A 27,298-nucleotide genomic window follows, 5' to 3' on the forward strand; every position below is an offset into this window, starting at 1 on the left:
CAACAGTGAGCAGTTTATTGCTAAGCAAGTGCCACTAGATAGCATTGTTGATGACCCCTTCCATCATTTTACTGATGATCGAGTACACTGATGGGGGTGGTGTAATTGGTAACTGGAACAACTTGGCTAGGAGTGTGCCAAGTTCTGGAGAATAAATTAAAAACAAAATACTGTTGATACTGGAAATCTGAAACAAAAACAGAAAATGCTGGAAAAACTCAGCAGGTCTGGCAGCATCTGTGGAGAGAGAAACAGAGTTAACATTTCTGAAGAGTCCTTATGACCCTTCAGTACTGATGCCAAATTGAAAACTTACACAGGTGAAGACATTCAAGTCAAAGGCATAAGCAGAGTTAAAAACAAAAAAACTGCGGATGCTGGAAATCCAAAACAAAAACAGAATTACCTGGAAAAACTCAGCAGGTCTGGCAGCATCGGCGGAGAAGAAAAGAGTTGACGTTTCGAGTCCTCATGACCCTTCGACATAACTCTGCATAAGCAGAGTTACTGTCTATTATGGAAGCCGGTTGGTAAAACTACCCTTGTGTAGCAGGCGAGGGGCCGAGCCTCCTTGGATGAAACTGGCTAAAGGAGATTAAGTCAGAATGGGCTGAAATTTTCCAGTTGAGAGCAAGTGGGTTACCAGAACTTCTACAAAAACACTGCTCAGTCTTCAAGGATGAACTTGGGAAGATCCAGGGGCTGCAAGCAAAAATTCATGTGGATTCATGAAGACCAGTACCCTATGCACTGCAGGAAAAGGTTGACACCGAACTGGTCAGGTTAGAGAAACTGGGAGTTATACAATCTGTGCATTTCTCAGAATGGGCAGCCCTAATAGTCCCCATCCTTAAACCCGACCAGAGAGTTTGAATTTGTGGAGACTACAAATTGACAGTTAATAAAGTGGCTAAGCTGGACAGACACCCCAAACCAAAAATGGAAGACCTGTATGCCAAGCTGGCAGGTAGAACCGCCTTCACGAAGCTGGATACGAGTCATGCTTATCAGTAATTAGGGTTAGAGAAGGCCTCCCAGGAATTTGTCACAATTAATACACACAAAAGGGTTACACGAATATAGTCATTTGCATTTCGGCATCACCTTAGCTTGCACCATATCCTAGAGAACAATGGAAAGTTTACTGCAGGGACTGCCTGACTTTGTATTTTATTTAGATGATGTTCTGGTGACAGGACTCACTGGAAAGGAACATTTGGCGAACTTAGAAGAAGCCTTAAAATGTCTTTTGCAGGTCGGAGTACACTTAAAAAAAGGAAAGTGGATATTTCAGGCGAGGGAGGTAACCTATCTGGGTCACCAGGTAGATTCACAGGGCCTCCACCAGTTTGAGGAAAAAGTGAGAGCCAAAGAACGCCTCAGAGCTCAAATCATTCTTGGGAATAATCAATTATTATGAGTGGTTCTTACCCAATTTGTCTACAGAACTGGCCCCCCTGCATCATGTACTCAAGAAGAAACAGCATTGGCCTTGGCAGGCATCACAGAAAGGAGCTTCCATAAAGGTGAAACAATTGTTGCACTAGTGCAACCTATTAATGCATTATGACCAGAGGAAAGAATCGGTGCTGCCATGTGACGCACCTCCCAATGGAGTGAGAGCATTGCTCTCCCATCGAATGGACGATGGTACAGAACAGTCTATAGGATATATATCAAGAACGCTCACCACAGCGGAAAAGGAATACTCACAGATAGAAAGAAAAGTCCTGTCAATCACCTTTGTTGTCAAAACATTTCACCAGTATGTACACGGCCTTCGTATTACTAGTTTCAGACCACAAGCCATTGCTTAGGGTTGTTTAGTAAGGATAAGGCTGTACCACCCATAGCCTCAGCAAGAATTCAACAATGGGCATTGACCCTGGCAGCATATGAGTACACTTTCATCCATAGGTTTGGAAATCAAATTGCAAATGCCGATGCACTTAGTTGTTTGTTTTTACAAGAAAAAGATGAACATGTCCCAGTTCCACAAGAATTAGTCTTATTGTTAAATTTCTTAGATTCATCGCCAGTATGTGCTAGACAGATTAGACGCTGGACAAGTCGAGACCCAGTCTCATCTCAAGTATGAGAGCAAGTGCTTCATGGTTGGTCACAAGAGCATGTATCTGATGAATAAAACCGTACTTTAACAGAAGACATGAAATAACCAGTCAGGATCATAGCTTATTGTGGGGTGCACGAGTTCCTTCAAAAGGAAAAAAGCCACAGTTAATTGAACTACGTAGTGCATATCCAACAATTCCCCAAATGAAGACAACAGCACGCAGCTATCGATGGTGGCCTGGGATGGATGGCGAAATAGAGGGCTTAGTGAAGAATTATGTACAGCGTCAGCAATTGCAAAGGTTACCTTCAACAGCTTCGTTACACCCTTGGGAGTGGCCAGGAAGACTGTGGGTGTGGTTACATATTGACCATGTGGGACCTTTCATGGGAACAATGTTTCTGCTCATTGTTGATGCCCAATCAAAATGGATGGACATTTATGAGGTGAAGTCACCAATGTCTTCTGCTACAATCGAGAAGCTATGTCAAATTTTTGCCATTCACGGACTACCAGAAGTGGTCATATCAGATACTGGCACAGCATTTATGAGTTTCAACGGTTTATCAGCCTCAACAGTATCACCCATGTAAAAACTTCACCATATCACCCTTCCTCAAATGAACTGGCTGAAAGAGTGTTTCAAACATTCAAGTCAGGCATGAAAATGTTAACTGGAGATTCCATAGCAACCAAGCTAGCATGCGTTCTTTTCATTTACGGGACAACCCCTCACACAACAACAGGTGTCCCACCTGTGGAGTTATTGTTAAAATGCCGTCTCAGGGCGAGATTGAGTTTAATAATGCTGAATTTAGAGGAGGAAGATGGAAAGGAGTCAGGGAAGTCAGAAAACTAGGCACGACTGGCATAGTCATGACAGGAAGTTTACCATAGGAGAGGCAGTGGATGTGAAGACCTTTGGAGAAGGACCAAAGTGGTTTCCAGGCCAAATAAGTGCAGTGACTGGACCTCTATCTTACCATGTGGAGGTGGAAGGCCAAGTCATATGGAGACATGTGGATCATGTAAGGAAGAGAGAAACAAATCACTAGGAAATGATTCCAGCGGTGTTCACGACTGGGTCAGCGTTTCCTGTTGAGACAATTCAACCGAGTAAAGATGCGTCTGAAGTGCCTGTTGTACCCACAAGAATTGAGGAAACAGATTTGCAGGTACCTGTCGAAATTAGGGTCCTTTTTCTGTTGTTAGATTAAACCTTCAAAGTTGTAATTGTTATTTCCAAATTATTCTCCTAATTGAATAAGTTAATTGCGTCATTTCAGTTCCCAAAGATAGATTAAAAAATGCTTTTACCCTTGTTGAATCAGAAACATCCTGATGTATGAAGTGCTACATCCATTCTAAAAAGTGTTAGTCACATTGACCATAGAGAATAGAAATAAAAATAGACCATGGAACCAACTCACAATACAGAAAGAGGCCATTCAGCACATTGTGCCTATGCTATCTCTTTGAAAGAGCAGTCATGCTTAGTCACACGTTCCCACTTTTTGTCCAGACTCCTTTAAATTCCTCATTTTCAAGTATCTGTCCCAGTCCCTTTTAAAATTATTAATGAATCAGTTTCCACCACCTGTGAGATAAAGTGTTCCAAATCCCAAAAACTCTGGAAAAAATTCTCTTTATCTCTCCTCAGATCTCTTGCCAATGATTTTAAATCAATGTCCTCTGGTTATTGACACACATCAGAGGGAATGGTATTTCTATATTTACTCAAAAAATCTGATGATCTTGAAAATGGCAACAACTTGCTTCGTGTAGCTCCTTTAATGTAACAAAATGTCATAGGTGCTTCACGGGAGTAATTATGAAGCAAAATTTGACACCAAGCAGGTGGGATGTCATTTATGATTTTGATCAGAGCCATTTCCTCAAGCCATTCAATTTCTTTCCTTTCTTTCACCTTTCTACTTATAACGGTAATATGACCCTTGATCAATAATGCCAAACCTCTTCCACTTTTCCCTGTTCTATCATTCCTGAATAATTGGCAAACAGAAATATTAAGAACCCGTTCCTGTCCTTATTTGAGGCATGACTCTGTTAATGTCACACGTCATAATCCCTTGGAGCATTTTGTGCCTGCAGCTCACCAACCTTACAGACATTGATGTATACACAATTTGATACCTCCTTCATCACTTTTTCTATTTTCATCAATCTACTTCCAGTAATTGTTGGGATATTTTTAATTTTACTTGCTCATATTTCTCTTCCCTTTGATCTAATTTCTGTTCCTTTCAGTAATTTTATGGTTTCTTTCCCCTGGACAAGTTTAAAGGCTCCCCCGCATTACGAGTTAATCTCTTAATGAGAACATTGGTTCCAGCTTTGTTCAAGTGAAACCCTTTGTTCAGGTGTGCTTGTTCCCAGAACTGATCAAAAAGCCACAAGAATCCAAAAACCCTCCTTCCTGCATCACTTCTCTTGCCCCACATTTTCCTGCACTATCTTTCTGTTTCCATACTCATCAGTACATAGCAACACGAGTAATCCAGATATGATCATCTTTGAGACCAATTTTTAAAAATCTTTTTCCTAAGCTCCTAAAACTCTGCCTGAAGGACCTCAACACTTTTCTACCTATGTCATTGTTTCCAACATGACTCTGGCTGCTCCCCTTAACTCTGCAGAATGTTCTGCACATATCTGGTGATAATTTGACCTTGGCACATCCATACCTTAACTAATGAACCCTCTCTGGCTGCTGCGTTTCTACTCTTTACCCCGAGGTCAAATCCCTCACAGTGCCAGGGGTTTGATTCCTACTGCGTCCTCATCAGCTGAAACCTTGTTAGTAGGCGTCCCTGGTTTAGAAGATTGCTGCACTACCATTGTTTTGCTTCTACATAGTCTGGTGGTCACCACTTCCTCACTACAGTGAATTGATTACTTTCTACTCCATGAAACATCCTAGATGAGGACACCACGGGCCTGCCATGGCAGTCAATGCACTGATTTCACATACTCAGATCTTCACCATTAAAATACTTGACACTGAACTCAAAACATCTAAATCATTGAAATCTGAGACAATGACATCTAAAATTTTAAGGAAATGAACTCTGAAAGATTGAGATACCAAAATGGTAAAAATTTAACCAAAAACATGGCAAATCATATATTTAGATCAAATGCACAAGGGAAGGTACCATCTAATGAATTTCAATAGCAGAAAACACTTTAATGTAGTAAACCATCGCTTACCCGCCAACCTACTCCTCTTCAGCAGAGGCACCAATTTCCAATTTCTTCCTCAGTGTTGTGTGTCCTGGTCAAGCTCTTGCTGAATCTTTGTCATGGGTCTTACCAATTGAATCAGTTGTCTTCTCACAATGTTTCCCCTCAATCTCTCTCTCTCCACTCTCACTATCACACTGTTTCCCCCCAGTCTATCTCTCACCGCAATCACTATCACACTGTTTCCTCCTCAGTCTCAGTCTCTCTCTCTATCTGCAAGCACTCTCACTCTGTTTCCCCTCAATCTCTCGCTTGTTCTCTCTATCTCTCTCTCACCACTCTCACCCTCACAATGTTTTCCCTCAGTCTCTGCCTCTCCCCACTCTTACTCTCATACAGTTTCCCCTCAGACTCTTTCTCAGCTCTCACTCTCACAGTTTTGCTGCCATCTCTCTCTCACCGCTCACTCTCACACTGTTTCTCTTCAGTCACTCTCTCTCTCTGCACTCACTCTCACACTATTTTCCCTCAGTCTATCTCTGTCCGCTCTCACTCTCACACTGTTTCCCCTCAGTTCTGCCTCTCTCCAGTCTCACTATCGCTCTGTTTCCCTTCAGTCTCCCTCTCCCTCTCACTGCTCTCACTCTCACACTTTTTCCACTCTGTCTCTCTCTGCTCTCACTCTCACCCTGTATTCCCTCAGTCTCTCCCTTCGCTCTCACTCTCACACCGTTTCCCCATCTCTCCCTCTCCACTCTACTCTCACCCTGTTTCGCCTCACTATCTCTCTCTTTCTCCACTCTCAATCTCACACTGTTTCCCCACAGTCTCTCTCTCCGCTCTTACTCTTACAGTTTCCCCTCAGTCTCTATCACTCTCCATTCTAACTATCACACTGTTTCCCCTCAGTCACTCTCTCTTCACCGCTCGCACTATCACACTGTTTCCCCCCATCTCGCTTTCTCTCTCTCTCTCCGCTCTCACTATTGCTCTGTTTCCCCTCAGTCTCTCTCCACTCTCACTCATACTGTTTCCCCCCAGTCTATCTCTCACCGCTTTCACTATCACTCTGTTTCCCCTCAGTCTCTCTCCACTCTCACTCATACTGTTTCCCCCCAGTCTATCTCTCACCGCAATCACTATCACACTGTTTCCTCCTCAGTCTCAGTCTCTCTCTCTCTGCAAGCACTCTCACTTTGTTTCCCCTCAATCTCTCTCTCGTTCTCTCTATCTCTCTCACCACTCTCACTCTCCCCTCAGTCTCTGCCTCTCCCTGCTCTTACTCTCACACAGTTTCCCCTCAGACTCTTTCTCAGCTCTTACTGTCACACTGTTTCCCTGCCGTCTCTCTCTCAGCGCTCACTCTCACACTGCTCCTCTTCAGTCACTCTCTCTCTCTGCACTCACTGTTTTCCCTCAGTCTATCTCTGTCCGCTCTCACTCTCACACTGTTTCCCCTCAGTTCTGCCTCTCTCCAGTCTCACTATCGCTCTGTTTCCCTTCAGTCTCCCTCTCTCTCTCTCTGCTCTCACTCTCACACTGTTTCCATTCTGTCTCTCTCTGCTCTCACTCTCACCCTGTTTTCCCTCAGTCTCTCCCTTCACTCTCACTCTCACACCGTTTCCCCCATCTCTCCCTCTCCATTCTACTCTCACCCTGTTTCATCTCACTCTCTCTCTCTCTTTCTCCACTCTCAATCTCACACTGTTTCCCCACAGTCTCTCTCTCTGCTCTTACTCTTACAGTTTCCCCTCAGTCTCTATCACTCTCCATTCTATCACACAGTTTCCCCTCAGTCACTCTGTCTTTATTCTCACTCTCACACGATTTCACCTCAGTCCCTCTCTCTTCACCGCTTGCACTATCACACTGTTTCCCCCCTGTTTCGCTTTCTCTCTCTCTCTGCTCTCACTCTCACAATGTTTCCCCTCAGTTTCTGTCTCCCTCCACTATTACTCTCACTCAGTTTCCCCTCAGACTCTTCATCCGCTCTCACTCTCAAACTGTTTCCCTGCTGTCTCTCAGCGCTCACTCTCGATGTTTCTCTGCTGTCTCTCTCTCTGCTCTCACTCTCACACTGTTTCCCTTTAGTCTCTATCTCATCTTTCACTATCACACTGTTTCCCCTCAGTCTCTCTCTCTCCGCTCTCACTATCATACTATTTCACCTCAGTATCTCTCTCTCTCTCCGCTCTCACTCTCACCCTGTTCCCCCTCTCTCTCTCTGCTCTCACTCTCTCACAATTTCCCCTCAGACCCTTTCTCCATTCTCACTCTCACACTGTTTCCCCGCCGCCTCTCTCTCTCACTGCGCTCTCACTCTCACTCTGTCCCCTCAGTCTCCCTCTGTTCTCACTCACACTGTTTCCCCCTCAGTCTCTCTCTCAATCTCTCTCTCTCTCTGCATGCACTCACTTTGTCTCCCCTCAGTCTCTTTCTCTCTCTCTCTCCGCTCTCACTATGACACTGTTTTCCCCTCAGTCTCTCTCTCTTTCTCTCTGCGCACACTCTCACTCTGTTTTCCCTCAGTCTCTTTCTCCGCTCTCACTCTCACACTGTTTCCCCGCCGTCTCTCTGTTGGCACTCACTCTCACAATGTTTTTTCCGCTCTCTCTCTCTCTGCTCTCACTCGCACATTGTTTCTCTTTAGTCTCTCTCTCCTCTCTCACTGTCATATTGTTTTCTCTCTGTTTCCCCCTCTCTGGTCTCACTCTCTGTTTCATCTCAGTCTCTCTCTCTATCCGCACTAACTCTCACATTGTTTCCCCTCTCTCTCTCCACTCTCATGCTTACATTGTTTTCCCTCAGTCTATCTCTCTCCCCTCTCACTATCACTCGGTTTCCCATCAGTCTCTCTCCACCCACACTATCAAATTATTTCACCTCAGTATTTCTCTCTCTCTCTATCTGCTCTCCCTCTCACACTGTTTTCTCTCCATCTTCCTTTTCTCTCCACTCTCACTATCACACTGTTTCCCCTGTCTTTCTCACTGCTCTCACCATCACACTGTTCCCCCTCAGTATCTCTCTCTCCCTCTGCTCTCACTCTCACCCTGTTTCCCCTCTGTCTCTCCCTCTCCATTCTCACTATCATACTATTTCACCCCAGTATCTCTCTTTCTTAATCTGTTCTCACTCTCGCACTATTTCCTCTCCATCTTCTCTATCTCTGCTCTCACGATCACACTGATTCCTGTCAGTCTCTATCTCTCTCTGCTCTCATTATCACACCATTTCCCCTCAGCCTCTCTCTCTGCTCTTACTCTCCCACTGTCTCCCCTCAGTCTCTGTCTCTCTCTGCTCTTACTATCATACTGCTTCCCCTCAGTCTCTCTCACCGCTCTCACTATCATACTGTTTCACCTCAGTCTCTGCTTCTCTCCAGTCTCACTCCCGCACTGTTTTCCCTCAGTCTCTCTCTATTTCTCTGTCCACTCTCACTCTCACATTGTTTCCCTTCCATTTCTCTATCTTCGCTCTCACTATTACACTGTTTCCCCTCCAGCTCTCTCTCTCTTTCTCTGCTCTCACTATCAAACTGTTTCCCCTCAGTCTCTCTATCTCCACTCTCGCTCTGACACTGTTTCCCTTCATCTCCAAAGTGGATAATGATGATCCTGTAGATGTAGTACTTCTGGACTTCCAGAAGGCCTTTGATAAGGTGCCGCATAAAAGATTAATACACAAGATAAGATCACACAGAGTTAGGGGTAATGTATTAGTTTGGATTGAGGATTGGCTAACCAACAGAAAGCAGAGAGTTGGGATAAATGGTCTTTTTCTGGAAGACAAGCTGTAACTAGTGGGGTGCCACAGGGTTCGGTCCTTGGGCCCCAACTATTTACAATCTATATTAATGATTTGGATTCAGGGATAGAAGGTACAGTAGCTAAATTTTCAGATGACACCAAAATAGTTGGGAAAGTAAGTTGCGATGAAGAGATACGAAATTTACAAATGGATATGGACAGGTTAGGTGAATGGGCCAAAATCTGGCAGATGGAGTATAATGTGGATAAGTGTGAGGTTATCCATTTTGGTCAGAAGAATAAAAAGGCGACTTATTATTTAAATGGAGATAAACTTCAGAATGCTTCAGTGCAGAGGGATCTGGGTGTCCTCGTGCATGAATCGCTGAAAGCTAGTATGCAGGTACAGCAGGTAATAAGGAAGGTAAATGGAATTTTGGCATTTATTGCTAAAGGAATAGAGTATAAAAATAGGGGAGTGTTGTTGCAACTGTTCAAGGCATTGGTGAGACCTCACCTGGAGTACTGTGCACAGTTTTGGTCCCCTTACTTGAGGAAGGATGTAGTTGCACTGGAGACGGTTCAGAGGAGGTTCACTAGATTGATTCCAGAGATAGGGGCTTGTCTTATGAGGAGAGATTGAGTAGTTTAGGCCTATACTCGCTAGAGTTTAGAAGGATGAGAGAAGATCTAATTGAGTTATATAAGATGCTAAAGGGGTAGACAAAGTAGACGTGGCACAGCTGTTTCCCCTTGTGGGGCATTCTAGAATGAGAGGCCATAGTTTTAGGCTAAGGGGTGGTAGATTTAAATCAGAGATGAGGAGGAATTATTTTTCTCAAAGGGTCATGAATCTGTGGAATTCACTACCTCAGAGTGCAGTGGATGCCGGGACACTGAATAAATTTAAGGAGCAGATACAGATTTTGTAATGGGTTGAAAGGTTATGGGGAGAGGGCGGGAAATTGGAGTTGAGGCCAAAATGCGATCAGCCATGATTGTAATGAATGGCAAGTCAGGTTCGAGGGGCTGAATTGCCTACTCCTGCTCCTAGTTCTTATGTTCTTATTTCTCTCTCTGTCTCTTCACTCTCTCTTTCACACTGTTTCCCCCGTCTCTCTCTCTCTCTCTCTCTGTCTGCTCTCACGATCACACCGTTACCTCCAGTTTCTCTCTCTTCGCTCTCACAACCATATTATTTCACCTCAGTATCTCTCTCTCTCTGCTCTCACTCTCACACTGTTTCCCCTCAGTATCTCTCTCCACCTTCACTCTCACACTAGTTCCCTTCACTCTCATTCTCTCAGACTGTTTCCCCTCTGTCTCTCCCTCCCCGCTCTTACTCTCACAGTGTTTCCCTTCTGTCTCTCTCTTTGCTCTCACTCTCACGCTGTTTCCCTTCCATTTCTCTCTCTCTCAATCTCTGTCTACTCTTACTATCACACTGTTTCCTCTCTGTCTCTCTCTCATTCTGCTCTCCTCACTATCACACTGTTTCCCCTATGTCTCTCTCTCCGCCCTTACTCTCACACTGTTTCACTCCGTCTCTCTCTGCTCTATCACACTAATTCCTCTCAACCCCTGTCTCTCTGCTGCCATTATCACACTGTTTCCCCGCATCTTTCTCTCTCCACTCTCACTCTCACATTCTTCCCCCTCTGTCTCTATCTCTATTCTCACTATCACATGGGGAAGCCGATGGTGTAGCGGTATTGTCGCTGGACTAGTAAACTAGAGATCCAGGATTTAAATCCACCATGGCAGATGATGGAATTTAAATTCAATAAAAATCTGGAATGAAAAGCCTGGAGTGATTGTTGTAAAAACCCATCTGGCTCACTAATGTCCCTCCGGGAAGGAAATCTGTCGTCCTTACCTGGTCTGGCCAACACGTGACCCAGACCCACAGCACTGAAATAGCCGAGCAAGCCACTCAGCTGTAACAAACCGCTATAAAGTCACAAAAATGGAATGAAACCGGACAGACCTAGGCACCGGAAATGACAACGGCAATCTCCGCCCTGTTGACCCTGCAAAGTCCTCCTTTGGAGCTAGTGCCAAAATCTAGTCTCTCAGACTAGTCAAACAACAGCCTGACATAGTCATTCTCATGGAATCTTACCTAGATAATGTCCCAGACACCACCATCACCATCTCTGAGTCTGCCATGTCCCTCCAGAAGGACAGACCCAGCAGGGGTGGTGGCACTGTGGTATACAGTCGGGAGGGAGTTACCCTGGGAGTCCTCAACATTGACTCTAGACCCTGTGAAGTCTCATGGCATCAGGTCAAACATGGGCAAAGAAACCTTCTGCTGATTATCAAGTACTGCTCTCCCTCAGCTGGTGAATCAATGCACCTCCATGGAGAACACTACATGGAGGAAGCACTGAGGGTGACAAGGGTGCAGAATGTACTCTGGGTGGGGGACTTCAATGTCCATCATCAAGAGTGGCTCGGTAGCACCACTACTGACCGAGCTGGCTGAGTCCTAAATAACATAGCTGCTAGACTGGGTCTGTGGCAGGTGGTGAGGAAGCCAACAAGAGGGAAAAATATACTTGACCTCATCCTCACCAACCTGCCTGCTGCAGATGCATCTGTCTATGACAGTATTGGTAGGAGTGACCACCACACAGTTGTTGTGGAGATCAAGTCCCACCTTCATACTGAGGATACCCTCCATCGTGTTGTACAACTCAAGCCTGGGCATCCATTAGACTCTGTGGGCCATCAGCAGCAGCAGAATTGTACTCAAATACAATCTGTAACCTCATGGCCTGGCATATCCCCCACTCTACCATTACCATCAAGTTGGGGGATCAACCCTGGTTCAATGAATAGTGCAGGAGGGCATGCCAGGAGCAGCATCAGGCATACCAAAAAATGAGATGTCAAGCTGGGGAAGCTATTACACAGGACTACTTGTGTGCCATACAGCATAAGCAGTAAGTGATAGACAGGGCTAAACGATCCCACAACCAACAGATCAGATCTGATCTCTGCAGTTCTGCCACATCCAGTCATGATTGGTGGTCGACAATGAAACAACTCACTGGAGGAGGAGGCTCCACAAATATCCCCATCATCAATGATGAAGGAGCCCAGCACATCAGTGCAAAAGATAAGGCTGAAGCATTTGCTACAATCTTCAGCCAGAAGTGCCAAGTGGATGATCTATCTCAGCCTCCTCCAGAGGTCCCCAGCATCACAGATACCAGGCTTCAGCCAATTTGATTCACTCCACGTGACATCAAGAAACGGCTGAAGGAACTGGATATCACAAAGGCTATGGGCCCTGACAATATTCCAGCAATTGTTCTGAAGACTTGTGCACCAGAACTTGCCGCGCCCCTAGCCAAGCTGTTCCAGTACAATCACAACACTGGTATCTATGACTGTGCAGAAAATTTCCCAGGTATGTCCTGTACACAAAAAGCAGGAGAAATCCAACCCGACCAATTACTGCCCCATCAATCTCCTCTCGATCATCAGTAAAATAACGGAAGAGGTCATCAATAGTGCTATCATGTGGCACTGGCTTAGCAATAACCTGCTCACTGGCGCCCAGTTTGGGTTCCGCCAGTCCACCACTGACGCACAGTGGCAGCACTGTTTACCATCTACAAGGTGCATTGCAGGAATTCACCAAGGCTCCTTTGACAGCACCTTCCAAACGCATGACCACTTACATCTAGACTGACAAGGGCAGCAGATAGATGGGAACACCACCACCTGGAAGTTCCCCTCCAAGTCATTCACCATCCTGACTTGGAAATATATCGCTGTTCCTTCACTGTCACTGGGTCAAAGTCCTGAAACTTGCTTCCTAACAGCACTGTGGGTGTACCTACACCACATGGACTGCAGCGGTTCAAGAAGGCAGCTCACCACCACCTTATCAAGGGCAACTAAGGGCGGGCAATAAATGCGGACCTACCCAGTGAAGCCCACATCCCATGGATGAGTAAAAAAAAAAGTTTCCCCTCAGTCTCTCTCCATACAGTCTCGCCCTCACACTGTTTACTCTCAGTCTCTCTCTCTCCGCTCTCACTCTCACATTATTTCCCCTCCGTCTCCCTCTCTCTGCTGTCACTATCACACTATTTCCCCTCAGTCTTTCTCTCTCTCCAGTCTCATTATCATACTGTTACCCCTCAGACTCTCTCTCTCTCCACTCCCACTCTGTTTCCGCTCACTCACTCACTGCTCTCAATCTCACACCGTTTCCCCTCAGTCTCTCTCTCCCTCTTTCCACTCCCACTCTATTTCCGTTCGCTGTCTCTCTCCACTCTCACTCTCACATAGTTTCTCCTCATTCTCCCTCTCTCCGCTTTCATTCTCACACTGTTTCCCCTCCGTCTCTCTCTCTCTCTCTCTCTCATTTATACAGACTGTAAATATTTGACGATCTAGCGCTGACCTCTTTGGCACTCCACTCTTCCTCAAATTGTGCTGCTCTCAATTTTCCTCCACATGGACTCCCTTCCGTTTTAAGGTATGCCTTTTTTGTCTCTCCTCACTCAGATTAGACTAACACCCAGACTAAAATGAGATAATATTCCACAGCTTCTGATCTGGGTCGGAATCCCAACTTCTGACCCAGTTCAGACAAAAAGCATCCTGTGAAAGTCTTGACTCATTCTTGGGCCAAGAAATAAGAGCAAAAGTAAACCATGTGGCCCCTCAAGCCAGCTCCACCATTAATACGATCAAGGCTGATCCTCGGCCTCAACTCCACTATGCCACCTGCTCTCCATATCCCTTAATTACTTGAGATCGGCCTATCCCAGCCTTAAATATATTTAATGATGGTGCATCCTCTGGGGTAAACATAGAAACTAGGAGCAGGAGTAGGTCATTCAGCCCTTCGAGCCTGCTCCACCATTCATTATGATCATGGCTGATCATCCAACTCAATAGCCTGCTCCCGCTTTCGCCCCATATCCTTTGATCCCTCTCGCCCCAAGAGCTATATCTAACTCCTTCTTGAAAACATACAATGTTTTGGTCTCAACTACTTTCTGTGGTAACGAATTCCACAGGCTCACCACTCTCTGGGTGAAGAAATTTCTCCTCATCTCAGTCCTAAATGGTCTACCCCATATCCTCAGACTATGACCCCTGGTTCTGGACTCCCCCACCATCGGGAACATCCTTCCTGCATCTACCTTGTCTAGTCCTGTTAGAATTTTATAGGTTTCTATGAGATCCCCCCCTCATTCTTCTCAATTCCAGTGAATAGAATTCCAATCAACTCAATCTCTCCTCATATGTCAGTCCCAACATCCCAGGAATCAGTCAGGTAAACCTTCGCTGCACTCCCTCTATAACAAGAACATCCTTCCTCAGATAAGGAGACCAAAACTGCACACAATATTCCAGGTGTGGTTTCACCAAGGCGCTGTATAATTGCAGCAAGACATCCTGTACTCAAATCCTCTGGCTATGAAGGCCAACATACCATTTGTCTTCTTTACCATCTGCATGCCTACCTTCAGCGACTGGTGTACAAGGACACCCAGGTCTCGTTGCACATTCCCCTCTCTCAAGTTATAGCCATTCAGATAATAATCTGCCTTCCTGTTTTTGCTACCAAAATGGATAACCTCACATTTATTCACATTATATTGCATCTGCCATGCATTTGCTCACACACTCGGCTTGTCCAAATCACACTGAAGCATCTCTGCATCCTCCTCACAGCTCACCCTCCCACCCAACTTGGTGTCATCTGCAAATTTGGAGATATTACATTTAATTCCCTCATCTAAATCATTAATATATATTGTGAATTACTGGGGTCCCAGCACCGATCCTTGCGGTACCCCACTAGTCACTGCCTGCCATTCGGAAAAATTCCTATTCTTTGTTTCCTGTCTGCCAACCAGTTTTCTATCCATCTCAACACACTACCCCCAATCCCATGTGCTTTAATTTTACACGTCAATCTCTTATGTGGGACTTTGTCGAAAGCCTTCTGAAAGTCCAAATAAACCACATCCACTGGCTCCCCCTCATCAACTCTACTAGTTACATTCTCAATAAATTCCAGTAGATTTGTCAAGCATCATTTCCCTTTTGTAAATCCATGCTGACTCTGTCCGATTCTGCCACTGTTTTCCATGTGCTCAGCTATGAAATCTTTTACAACAGACTCTGTAATTTTCCCCACTACCAATGTCAGGCTGTCTGGCCTAAAATTCCATGTTTTCTCTCTGCCTTCCTTTTTAAATAGTGGGGTTATATTAGCTACCCTCCAATCTGTAGGAACTGTTCCAGAGTCTATAGAATTTCGAAAGATGACCACCAATGCATCCATTATTTCTAGGGCCACTTCCTTAAGTATTCTGGGACGTAGATTATCAGGCCCTGGGGATTTATCAGCCTTCATTCCCATCAACGTCCCCAACACCATTTCCCAACTAATACTGATTTCTTTCAGTTCCTTCCTCTCACTAAACCCTGTGTTCCCCAAAATTTCTGGTATGTTATTTGTGTCCTCCTTTGTGAAGACAGAACCAAAGTATGTATTTAGTTGGTCAGCCATTTCTTTGTTCCCCATTATAAATTCCCCTGTTTCTACATTTGTCTTCACCAGTCTTTTTCTCTTCACTTACCTATAGAAACTTTTACAGTCAGTTTTTATGTTTCCTGCAAACTTACTCTCATACTCTATTTTCCCCTTCTTAATCAATCCCTTGGTCCTCCTTTGCTGAATTCTAAAGTGCTCCCAATCCTCAGGCCTGTTGTTTTTTCTGGCTAATTTGTATGCCTCTTTCTTGGATCTAATACTGTCTCTAATTTCCCTGGTAAGCCATGGTTTGGCCACCTTTCCTATTTTCCAGACAGGAATAAACAATTGTTGCAGTTCGCCCATACGCTCTTTGAATGTTTGCCATTACCTATCCACCGTCATCCCTTTAAATAACGTTTCCCAATCCATCATAGCCAACTCGTGCCTCACACCATCGTAGTTTCCTTTATTAAGATTCAGGACCCGAGTCTCAGAATCAACTACGTCACTCTCCATCTTGATGAAGAATTCTATCACATTATGGTTGCTCATCCCCAAGGGGCCTCGCACAACTAGATTGCCAATTATTCCTTTCTCATTACACAATACCCAGTCAAGGATGGCCTGTTCTTTCGTTGGTTCCTCAATGTATTGGTCCAGAAAAACATCCCGGAATTCCTCCTCTACGGTATTGTTACTAATTTGATTTGCCCAATCTATATGCATATTAAAGTCAACCATAATTACAGATGTTCCTTTATCTCACGCATCTCTAATTTCCTGTTTAATGCCATTCCCAACATCACCACTACAGTTTGGGGGTCTATATACAACCCCCACTAACGTTTTTTGCCCCTGAATGTTTCTCAGCTCTACCCTTACAGATTCCACATTGTCAGAGCTAATATCTTTCCTCATTATTGCGTTAATTTCCTCTTTAACTAGCAATGCAACTCCACCACCTTTTCCTTTTTGTCTGTCCTTTCTAAATACTGACTACCCCTGGATGTTCAGTTCCCATTCCAGGTCACCCTGCAGCCATGTCTCCATAATCCAGACTATATCATACCTGGTTACATATATTTGTGTGGTTAATTCATCCACTTTATTGCGAATGCTTCTCGCATTAAGGCACAAGCCTTAAGGCTTGTCTTTTTAACATTACTTGTCCCATTCCCACTATTTTTCACTGAGGGCCTGTTTGATTCTTGCCCTTGATTTCTCTGACTATCACTCTTCTTATTCCACTTTCTGTCTTTTGTTCTTGTCTTTGATTCCCCCTCCTCTGATTCCTTGCATAGGTTCCCATCCCCCTGCCATTTTAATTTAAACCTTCCCCAACAACTCTAGCAAGTATTCCCCCAGGACATCAGATGTAACCCATCCAGTTTGTACTGGCCCCACCTCCCCCAGAACCGGTCCCAATGCCCCAGGTACCTGAAAGCCTCCCCTTCACACCCTCTCTTCAGCCACGTATTCATCCGATATATCCTGCTATTTCTACTCTGACTGGCATGTGGCACTGGTAGTCATCCTGAGATCACTACCTTTAAGATCCTACTTTTCAACTTACTTCCTAACTCCCTATATTCTGCTTTTAGGACCTCATCCATTTTTTTACCTATGTCATTTGTACAAATGTGTACCACGACCACTGGCTGTTCACCCTCCCCCTTCAGAATGTCCTCTAGCCACTCTGAGACATCCTTGACCCTAGCACCAGGGAGGCAACATACCACCCAGGAGTCTCGTTTGTGGCCACAGAAACGCCTATCTATTCCCCTTACAATTGAATCCCCTATAACTATTGCATTCCTACACTTTTTATTCCTCCCTTGTGCAGCAGAAAGGCCAATTCCCCCCAACAGTATCCAAAGTGGTATAAAAACAAAAAAACTGCGGATGCTGGAAATCCAAAACAAAAACAGAATTACCTGGAAAAACTCAGCAGGTCTGGCAGCATCGGCGGAGAAGAAAAGAGTTGACGTTTCGAGTCCTCATGACCCTTCGACAGAACTTGAGTTCGAGTCCAAGAAAGAGTTGAAATATAAGCTGGTTTAAGGTGTGTGTGTGGGGGGCGGAGAGATAGAGAGAGAGAGAGAGAGAGAGGTGGGGGGGGGGTGTGGTTGTAGAGACAAACAAGCAGTGATAGAAGCAGATCATCAAAAGATGTCAACGACAATAGTACAACAGAACACATAGTTGTTAAAGTTAAAGTTGGTGATATTATCTAAACGAATGTGCTAATTAAGAATGGATGGTAGGGCACTCAAGGTATAGCTCTAGTGGGGTTTTTTTTATCTTATTTTTTTTAAATAATGGAAATAGGTGGGAAAAGGAAAATCTTTATAATTTATTGGGAAAAAAAGGAAGGGGGAAACAGAAAGGGGGTGGGGATGGGGGAGGGAGCTCACAACCTAAAGTTGTTGAATTCAATATTCAGTCCGGAAGGCTATAAAGTCCCTAGTCGGAAGATGAGGTGTTGTTCCTCCAGTTTGCGTTGGGCTTCACTGGAACAATGCAGCAAGCCAAGGACAGACATGTGGGCAAGAGAGCAGGGTGGAGTGTTAAAATGGCAAGCGACAGGGAGGTTTGGGTCATTCTTGCGGACAGACCGCAGGTGTTCTGCAAAGCGGTCGCCCAGTTTACGTTTGGTCTCTCCAATGTAGAGGAGACCACATTGGGAGCAACGAATGCAGTAGACTAAGTTGGGGGAAATGCAAGTGAAATGCTGCTTCACTTGAAAGGAGTGTTTGGGTCCTTGGACGGTGAGGAGAGAGGAAGTGAAGGGGCAGGTGATGCATCTTTTGCGTGGGCATGGGGTGGTGCCATAGGAGGGGGTTGAGGAGTAGGGGGTGATGGAGGAGTGGACCAGGGTGTCCCGGAGGGAGCGATCCCTACGGAATGCCGATAAGGGGGGTGAAGGGAAGATGTGTTTGGTGGTGGCATCATGCTGGAGTTGGCGGAAATGGCGGAGGATGATCCTTTGAATGCGGAGGCTGGTGGGGTGATAAGTGAGGACAAGGGGGACCCTATCATGTTTCTGGGAGGGAGGAGAAGGCGTGAGGGCGGATGCGCGGGAGATGGGCCAGACACGGTTGAGGGCCCTGTCAACGACCGTGGGTGGAAAACCTCGGTTAAGGAAGAAGGAGGACATGTCAGAGGAACTGTTTTTGAATGTAGCATCATCGGAACAGATGCGACGGAGGCGAAGGAACTGAGAGAATGGGATGGAGTCCTCACAGGAAGTGGGGTGTGAGGAGCTGTAGTCGAGATAGCTGTGGGAGTCGGTGGGTTTGTAATGGATATTGGTGAACAGTCTATCACCAGAGATTGAGACATAGAGGTCAAGGAAGGGAAGGGAAGTGTCAGAGATGGACCATGTGAAAATGATGGAGGGGTGGAGATTGGAAGCAAAATTAATAAATTTTTCCAAGTCCCGACGAGAGCATGAAGTGGCACCGAAGTAATCATCGATGTACTGGAGAAAGAGTTGTGGAAGGGGGCCGGAGTAGGACTGCAACAAGGAATGTTCCACATACCCCATAAAGACAGGCATAGCTGGGGCCCATGCAGGTACCCATAGCCACACCTTTTATTTGGAGGAAGTGAGAGGAGTTGAAGGAGAAATTGTTCAGCGTGAGAACAAGTTCAGCCAGACGGAGGAGAGTAGTGGTGGATGGGGATTGTTCGGGCCTCTGTTCGAGGAAGAAGCTAAGGGCCCTCAGACCATCCTGGTGAGGGATGGAGGTGTAGAGGGATTGGACGTCCATGGTGAAGAGGAAGCGGTTGGGGCCAGGGAACTGGAAATTGTTGATGTGACGTAAGGTGTCAGAGGAATCACGGATGTAGGTGGGAAGGGACTGGACAAGGGGAGAGAGAAGGGAGTCAAGATAACGAGAAATGAGTTCTGTGGGGCAGGAGCAAGCTGAGACGATCGGCCTACCGGGGCAGTTCTGTTTGTGGATTTTGGGTAGGAGATAGATGCGGGCCGTCCGAGGTTGGGCGACTATCAGGTTGGAAGCTGTGGGAGGGAGATCCCCAGAGGAGATGAGGTCAGTGACAGTCCTGGAAACAATGGCTTGATGTTCAGTGGTGGGGTCATGGTCCAGGGAGAGGTAGGAGGAAGTGTCTGCGAGTTGACGCTCAGCCTCCACGAGGTAGAGGTCAGTGCGCCAGACAACAACGGCACCACCCTTGTCAGCGGGTTTGATGACAATGTCAGGGTTGGACCTGAGAGAATGGAGTGCAGTAAGTTCAGAGAGAGACAGGTTAGAATGGGTGAGAGGAGCAGAGAAATTGAGACGACTAATGTCGCGCCGATAGTTCTCAATGAAAAGATCGAGAGAAGGTAAGAATCCAGAGGGAGGGGTCCAGGTGGAGGGAGAATATTGGAGATGGGTAAAAGGATCCGCTGAGCTGGGAGAGGACTCCTGCCCAAAGAAGTGAGCCCGGAGACGAAGACGGCGGAAGAAGAGTTCAGTATCATGCCGAGCCCGAAATTCATTGAGGTGAGGGCGTAAGGGTATGAAACTAAGTCCCTTGCTGAGCACTGAACGTTCAGCATCGGAGAGGGGAAGGTCAGGGGGTATAGTGAATACATGGCTGGGGTTGGGATTGGAAGAAAGGGTGGGGACGGAGGGACAGGCAGGGGTGGAGGGTCCTAGATGGGTGTTGGTGTCGATGAGTTGTTGGAGCTTGCGTTCCTTAGCACTTGAGAGAAAGAGAAAAAGTTTCTTGTTGAGGCGTCGGATGAGCCGAAGGATAAAATGAAACTGGGGGCACGCGCAGCTTTGAAAAAGGGTACGGCGGTGCTGCTGGAGGGAGAGGTCGAGTGTGTTCATATGGCGGCGCAAGGCACTGAGTGTGGATTTCAGAATGTGACGGGAACAGCAGTCCGAGAAACGTTTTATGTCCCGGAGATACCTGTAATCCCATTCTCTCAGTTCCTTCACCTCCATCGCATCTGTTCTGATGATGCTATGTTCAAAAACAGTTCCTCTGACATGTCCTCCTTCTTCCTTAACCGAGGTTTTCCACCCACGGTCGTTGACAGGGCCCTCAACCGTGTCCGGCCCATCTCCCGCGCATCCGCCCTCACGCCTTCTCCTCCCTCCCAGAAACATGATAGGGTCCCCCTTGTCCTCACTTATCACCCCACCAGCCTCCGCATTCAAAGGATCATCCTCCGCCATTTCCGCCAACTCCAGCATGATGCCACCACCAAACACATCTTCCCTTCACCCCCCTTATCGGCATTCCGTAGGGATCGCTCCCTCCGGGACACCCTGGTCCACTCCTCCATCACCCCCTACTCCTCAACCCCCTCCTATGGCACCACCCCATGCCCACGCAAAAGATGCAACACCTGCCCCTTCACTTCCTCTCTCCTCACCGTCCAAGGACCCAAACACTCCTTTCAAGTGAAGCAGCATTTCACTTGCATTTCCCCCAACTTAGTCTACTGCATTCGTTGCTCCCAATGTGGTCTCCTCTACATTGGAGAGACCAAACGTAAACTGGGCGACCGCTTTGCAGAACACCTGCGGTCTGTCCGCAAGAATGACCCAAACCTCCCTGTCGCTTGCCATTTTAACACTCCACCCTGCTCTCTTGCCCACATGTCTGTCCTTGGCTTGCTGCACTGTTTCAGTGAAGCCCAACACAAACTGGAGGAACAACACCTCATCTTCCGACTAGGGACTTTACAGCCTTCCGGACTGAATATTGAATTCAACAACTTTAGGTTGTGAGCTCCCTCCCCCATCCCCACCCCCTTTCTGTTTCCCCCTTCCTTTTTTTCCCAATAAATTATAAAGATTTTCCTTTTCCCACCTATTTCCATTATTTAAAAAAAATAAAATAAAAAAAACCCCACTAGAGCTATACCTTGAGTGCCCTACCATCCATTCTTAATTAGCACATTCGTTTAGATAATATCACCAACTTTAACTTTAACACCTATGTGTTCTATTGTACTATTGTCGTTGACATCTTTTGATGATCTGCTTCTATCACTGCTTGTTTGTCTCTACAACCACACCCCCCCCCCACCTCTCTCTCTCTCTCTCTATCTCTCCGCCCCCCACACACACACCTTAAACCAGCTTATATTTCAACTCTTTCTTGGACTCGAACTCAAGTTCTGTCGAAGGGTCATGAGGACTCGAAACGTCAACTCTTTTCTTCTCCGCCGATGCTGCCAGACCTGCTGAGTTTTTCCAGGTAATTATGTTTTTGTTTTCCAAAGTGATATATCTGTTTATGCAGGGGAATAGCCACAGGAGATTCCTGCACTGCCTGCCTAGTCCTCTTGCTTTGCCTGGTGGTCACCCATTCCCTTTCTGCTGTAGACTCTTAGCCTACGGTGTGACCACCTCTCTATACGTGCTATCCACAATACTCCCAGCCTCGCGGATGCTCCACAGTGTCCCCAGAGCCGCCACTCCAGCTCCAAAAGCCAGGCTTCCAGGGTAGAGAACTTCAAAGATTCACAACCCTTTGAGTAAAGAAATTTCTCCTAATCTCAGTCCTAATTACAACTTTCTACTTGTTGGAAATATAACCAAAACCCACCTGTCCTCACAGAGATCTTATGCCACTAGTTATTGAAGAAGTTCTGGCCAATATTTATCCCTCATCTATTGCCATTTGTTGAAAAATGCCAAGTGCTAAAAGATGAGTCACTGTGTTTCCTACATTACAACTGAGTTGCAAAAGTACTTATTTGGATACAATTAAAGCATGTAAGGATGTTCCAAGGTCATGAAAGGTGCTATATAATTCCAAATGCTTTCTTATAATTGAATCCACTTTGGTCAAAGGCATGCACTGTGATGAAAAAATTAAGCCATAAGAAACTGAAAGCAAAATGCTGCAGATGCTGGAAATCTGAAATCAAAACAGAAAATTCTGGAAAATACTCAGCAGGTATCTATAGAGAGAGGAACAGAGTTAATGGGCAGAATCTTTAGCTCAGCAGGCGGGCACACGCCCAACCCAACCAAGTGTGAAATGACGCACGTTGATGTCAGCCGAACATGCCCACATCAGTGCGCAGTTGCACGACAGTTTGGTCAGCAGGCGTGCGCCGGAGCTGGCAATGAGCCCACCAACAATTCAAAGGCCTGTTAAGGCCATTAAGTAATCAATTGTCCTGAATTTTACGTTGCCCGTCCAACCTAACAGTTGATGGGCAGGCAAAAAAGGCCAAGCAGCCTTTGCATTTTTTTGGAAACTTCATCCACAGACGGGATGAGGTTTCCAAAAGCAAATACAAATGAAATAAAAACTTTAATTTTTAATTAAAAACACCCCCCTGCTCATGTGACAGAGTCATGTGAAGGGACATGTTTTCTTAATTTTTTCTATTGTTTAATGAAGCTTTCAATATATTCTTCATCACCCTGAGATTTTTCAGTGCTCGTTCACACACATGTGTGAAGTGCACACTAGGCCTGGTTGCCCTCCTCCCCAGTCCACACAGACAGTGCTCAGCTGGGCAGGTGTTAATTAGCCAATCCGCATAAAATCACGGAGCGCTGCCGATTGCGGGTGCAGTCGGCACCCCGACTGCCTCCGTTTGCCCCCACCGATCCCGCATGCCAGGGGCAAAATTCTGCCCAATAATACAGGTTGATGACCTTTCATCATAGCTCACTCGTACCGTAACCTAATTTGCTTACAATTCCAATGAGGCAAAATGTGACCCAAGGGGAAGAGAGAGAAGAAGGGCTCAAGTACTTTTAGGTGGGCTAATTATAGATTGACAGCTTTACACAGGCAGGTTGCATTATAATTGTGGAGATAGAAATTTATAATGATGAAAGGTTGACATTGAAATGTGACAAAAACAGAAGGAAAGCCATTGTAGAATGCAAGCACAATCTCAAGATTCTTAATGTATTGTAGATATTCTAAAAAAAATCTCTACAAAGAGCCTCTCATAATGCTACTCTTTTTTACTTCTGTGAAGGTAAACTAATGTACTTCAAGTGTGTATTTAAAAGAAAAAAAACTCACTATTTTTATGTTCCACAGGTACTTGGGTCTACAAGTTGGATATAATATCCTTGGTATTCTGCTTTTATTGATCGCTGGTTGGAAAGCAAAGAAGTTCAGTGCACGTCGAGTTGCTGCACAGAACACAGAACCAGTATAAAGTTCCACAGAAGGTTTGACAAGAACTGACGTGATGCCAACCTTGATTGGCAAATCTACAGATTAATATTCGTTTGTATTTGCTTTATTTACTTAAAAGTGCTTTTTATAGTGTTGATTAATTCAAAGAATTCAAATTGTTAACATTAACAGACAAGGACAGTAGTTGGAACAGTGTGAAGAACCATGAATTTATATAGCATTTATATAGCACCTCTAACACGGTTAAACATCCCAAGACATGTCATAAGAGCTTTCCCCAAAAAAATGACACCAAAAGCTTGCTCAAAGAGGCAGGTTTTAAGGAGCATCTTAAAGGAGGGAGAGAGAGGCAGGGATACAAAGAGACTTAAGGAAAGTATTCCAGAGCTAATGGCTGTGGCAGTTGAAAGCACAATTGCCAGTTGTGGAGTGATAAAAATTTGGGATGATCAAAAGGCAGAAATGGAGTACTGCAGGAATTTCAGAAAGCTCTAGGACTGGAGAAGGTTACAAAAATAAGGAGGGGCTAGGCCATGATTTGAAAACAACAATGAACATTTGAAATTAAAGTATTGCTGGACCAGAAGCCAATGTAGGTTAGTGAGCACAAGGGTGATGAGTGAGTAAAACTAGATGGGAGTTAGGATCCATGCAGCAGATTTTTGGGTGAGCTCTAATTTATGCATAGTGAAAGATGGAAGGCAAGCTAGCAGAGCGTTAGAATAATCAAGTTGAGAGATAAAAAAGACAAGGATGGGTGTTTCAGCAGCATTGGAGCACAGGCATGGATGGAGTTGTCGATTGATAGAGAGGTAGAAATAAGCAGTCTTAATGATGGTGCAAATATGTGGTCCATAAGATCAGATTCAACACCTTCAGACCCTTCTCAGGGAAAGGTGTAATGTTGGTGTCCAAGGAATGGAGTTTACAATGAGGAACAAAGACAATGGATTCAGTTTCTCATATTTAGTTGGAGGAAATTACTGCTCATCCAGTGCAGGATAACTTAGGGACAGTGCAGGGTTGTGAGGTAATGAAGCAGAGCTGGGTGTAGTCAGTGTCCATGTGTCTATATTGTGTTTTCAGATTATGTTTGTGAAGGGCAGCATGTAAGTAGGAAATAGGAAGGGCCAAAATCAGATCCATAAGGGATTCCAAGGGAAGCAGAAAAAATAAAGGAAGAATAGTAATAAAGAAAACATTTGGATTTCTTTAAATGCAATTCTTTAGATACACATCCATTTCAACAATATGTCTTAATCATAATAATGCACGCTGCAGAGATAATAGGGCCTCTGGAATCAAGCACATAAACCATGCAGTTGTTACGTTCAAGACTGAAGAACATCATTAATACAGTAAGCTGATGGGGCAGAATTTTTCCTGCGTCAGGCGGGCCTGTCGGGAATGAGCAGAGGAGATCACGGAGCTGACTGCCACCCGCAATCGGCTCCACGCCGCCATTTTACACGGGCGGGCCAATTAAGACCCGCCCAGTGCAATATGCGAGCAGTAGCGCGCTACTTGTGCAGGCGGGGGGAGGAGGGAGAGTCGGGGCCAGCGCTCTTTCACGCATGCGTGCGAAAGAGTGTTTCAATCTCCCTGAGGCATGAAGCGGGTTTTAAAAGTCTTTTTTACAGACATTAAAAATTTAATGAAATGTCCCCTCATGTGACTGTTCTTATTTTTCATATAAACTTTTTATTTAAGTAGTAAAATCTTGAGAAAACCACATCCTGCTCGTGGATGAGGTTTCCCAAAAATGTAAAGGCCACTTGGCCTTGTTGCCTGCCTGCCAATCGTAAGGTTGGATGGGCAATGTAAACTTGACATTAATTACTTCATTAATGACCTTAATAACTTTGTTAATGGCCTTAATAGCCTATCAATTATCAGCGGGTGCGCAGCCGATTCCGGTGTGCGCCCGCCAAATGAAACATGGCAAGACAGCCCGATGACGTCGGGATGCACGCCCAACGTCATTGCACGTCGTTTTACATGCCGACATGTCAGCCCCGCCCCCGCACGCCGACTGAAAACTCCTGGCCATGGTGCAGTTACTCAAATGACTAGCCTAAATGAATCGATTTGAAATAAAAACACAAAATACTGGAAAAACCCAGCAGGTCTGTCAGCATCTGTGGACAGAGAAACAGAATTAACATTTCGAGTCTGTATGATTCGAATTCAGAGGGTTTTTGTGTTGGTTTGTATACTAATGCATCTCTGAAAAAGTTAGATCAAATTAATTTGTGAATCAATGTTTGAAAATTATTTATACCTGCTAAAAGGCAGAGAAATAAATTGGTCCAGTAGAGATTTTTTCCTTCAAGAAATTGATTCTATGGGAAGAACTTTTTCAAAGTAAATGAAGAAATCATCTGTTATGTGAACTGTGATAACAGACCTGTTTAAAATGAGAGGCAGTATTGTTGTGCGACTGACATAGTGGCTGTGATCTCCTGAGGAGTGCCAATCATCGTTGGGTTGCCTCTACACTTGAAAACTGCCCCCTGGCTCAACACTGCTCTATATTTCTCCTGTGTCCTTCCAAGTCTGGTGTTTCCAAAAATGCGGAGCACAGGGTCCATCAGGGAACTCCATCGAAGCACATTAGAGTCAAGGGAAGACAGGACACATCCTTTTTACAGCACTAGCTGTCGTATGGAAAGTTTGAATACCCAGTCTTTGAATGTTAGTGAATGGATGAGTGAATGTGTGAATGGATGAATGAGTGAATGGTGATAGGATGGGTAGGTGGATGAGTGGATAGGTAGATCGGTGTAGTCAGGTCAGGTCGAAAGGGCTAGTATGGTTGGGAGTGAGTCAGACCAGGTCTGGGAGGGGGTAGTTGGGTGGTTGGGAGTAATTAGGTCAGGTCACTGGTGTAGTCAGATGGTTAGCGTGTTAGTCAGCTCAGGTCTGGGGTTAGTCGGGAGGGCCAGAGGAGTACTTGGGGAGGGTCGGCTCTGGAGTTAATCTAGGTTTTAATCTATGTTAGCTGGGTAGCTATTCAGGTAAGTACATTGGAAGTGTCCCACATCTCTGACTCTAGCTAAGGGTTAGAGGCATTCACAGAGGGTCCCAGTGAACAAGGGAAATAAATGTCCATCAAAAGTTTAACCTTCCAGGCAATTCCCCATAGGTCAGCACATCAGGACTTCTGCCAGATCCCAGTCGTATGTCCGGTCTCCAATGACCTGGAGACCAGAAGATGTGGCCCAACCTGTCATCTGGCAAAATCAATCAATCAGTCATTTTATTTGACAGTCTTTGATTAAACAAGGGAAAGTGGTGTGAAAAGAAATATCAGGGCACTAGTAAGTGACTGAGAGAAGTGGATGTATGTATCAATTTGTAACTGTGTTAGGCAAAGAAGTATGACATTTTCAGCTTTACTTTGTCTATATTGCTTGTTCATAAGCGCATTTTCTGTAATTGAACAGAAAGAACACAAAAAGATTTATTTGCTTTATTTTATCCTAAAGTTGTGGAAGAGACTCCTTTGATGAGATTGTGTCCACTGTGTATGTTACTGTGCCTTTTGTTTCTTGTAAATGTAATCATTAAAAGATGCTATTCTGTTATACAAGCTTTCAATCATTAAGACAC

At 45.2% G+C, this 27,298-nt stretch overlaps 1 protein-coding gene across 6 annotated transcripts in view; it reads left to right on the forward strand.

The window, feature by feature from the left end:
* The window catches only part of slco2a1 (solute carrier organic anion transporter family, member 2A1), a 344,648-nt gene extending 317,375 nt beyond the window's left edge, over nucleotides 1-27,273 (forward strand). For all 6 annotated transcript variants that reach the window (XM_041216217.1, XM_041216234.1, XM_041216224.1 and 3 more), the window contains one exon: nucleotides 23,585-27,273. In XM_041216217.1, coding sequence (XP_041072151.1) covers nucleotides 23,585-23,705 — 121 coding nt within the window. In that variant the 3' untranslated portion in view covers nucleotides 23,706-27,273. The remainder of the gene's footprint in view (nucleotides 1-23,584) is intronic.
* The last annotated feature ends 25 nt before the right edge of the window (nucleotides 27,274-27,298 follow it).

Source organism: Carcharodon carcharias, chromosome 2 (genome assembly GCF_017639515.1).
Source record: "Carcharodon carcharias isolate sCarCar2 chromosome 2, sCarCar2.pri, whole genome shotgun sequence".
NCBI classification, from domain to species: Eukaryota; Metazoa; Chordata; class Chondrichthyes; order Lamniformes; family Lamnidae; genus Carcharodon; species Carcharodon carcharias.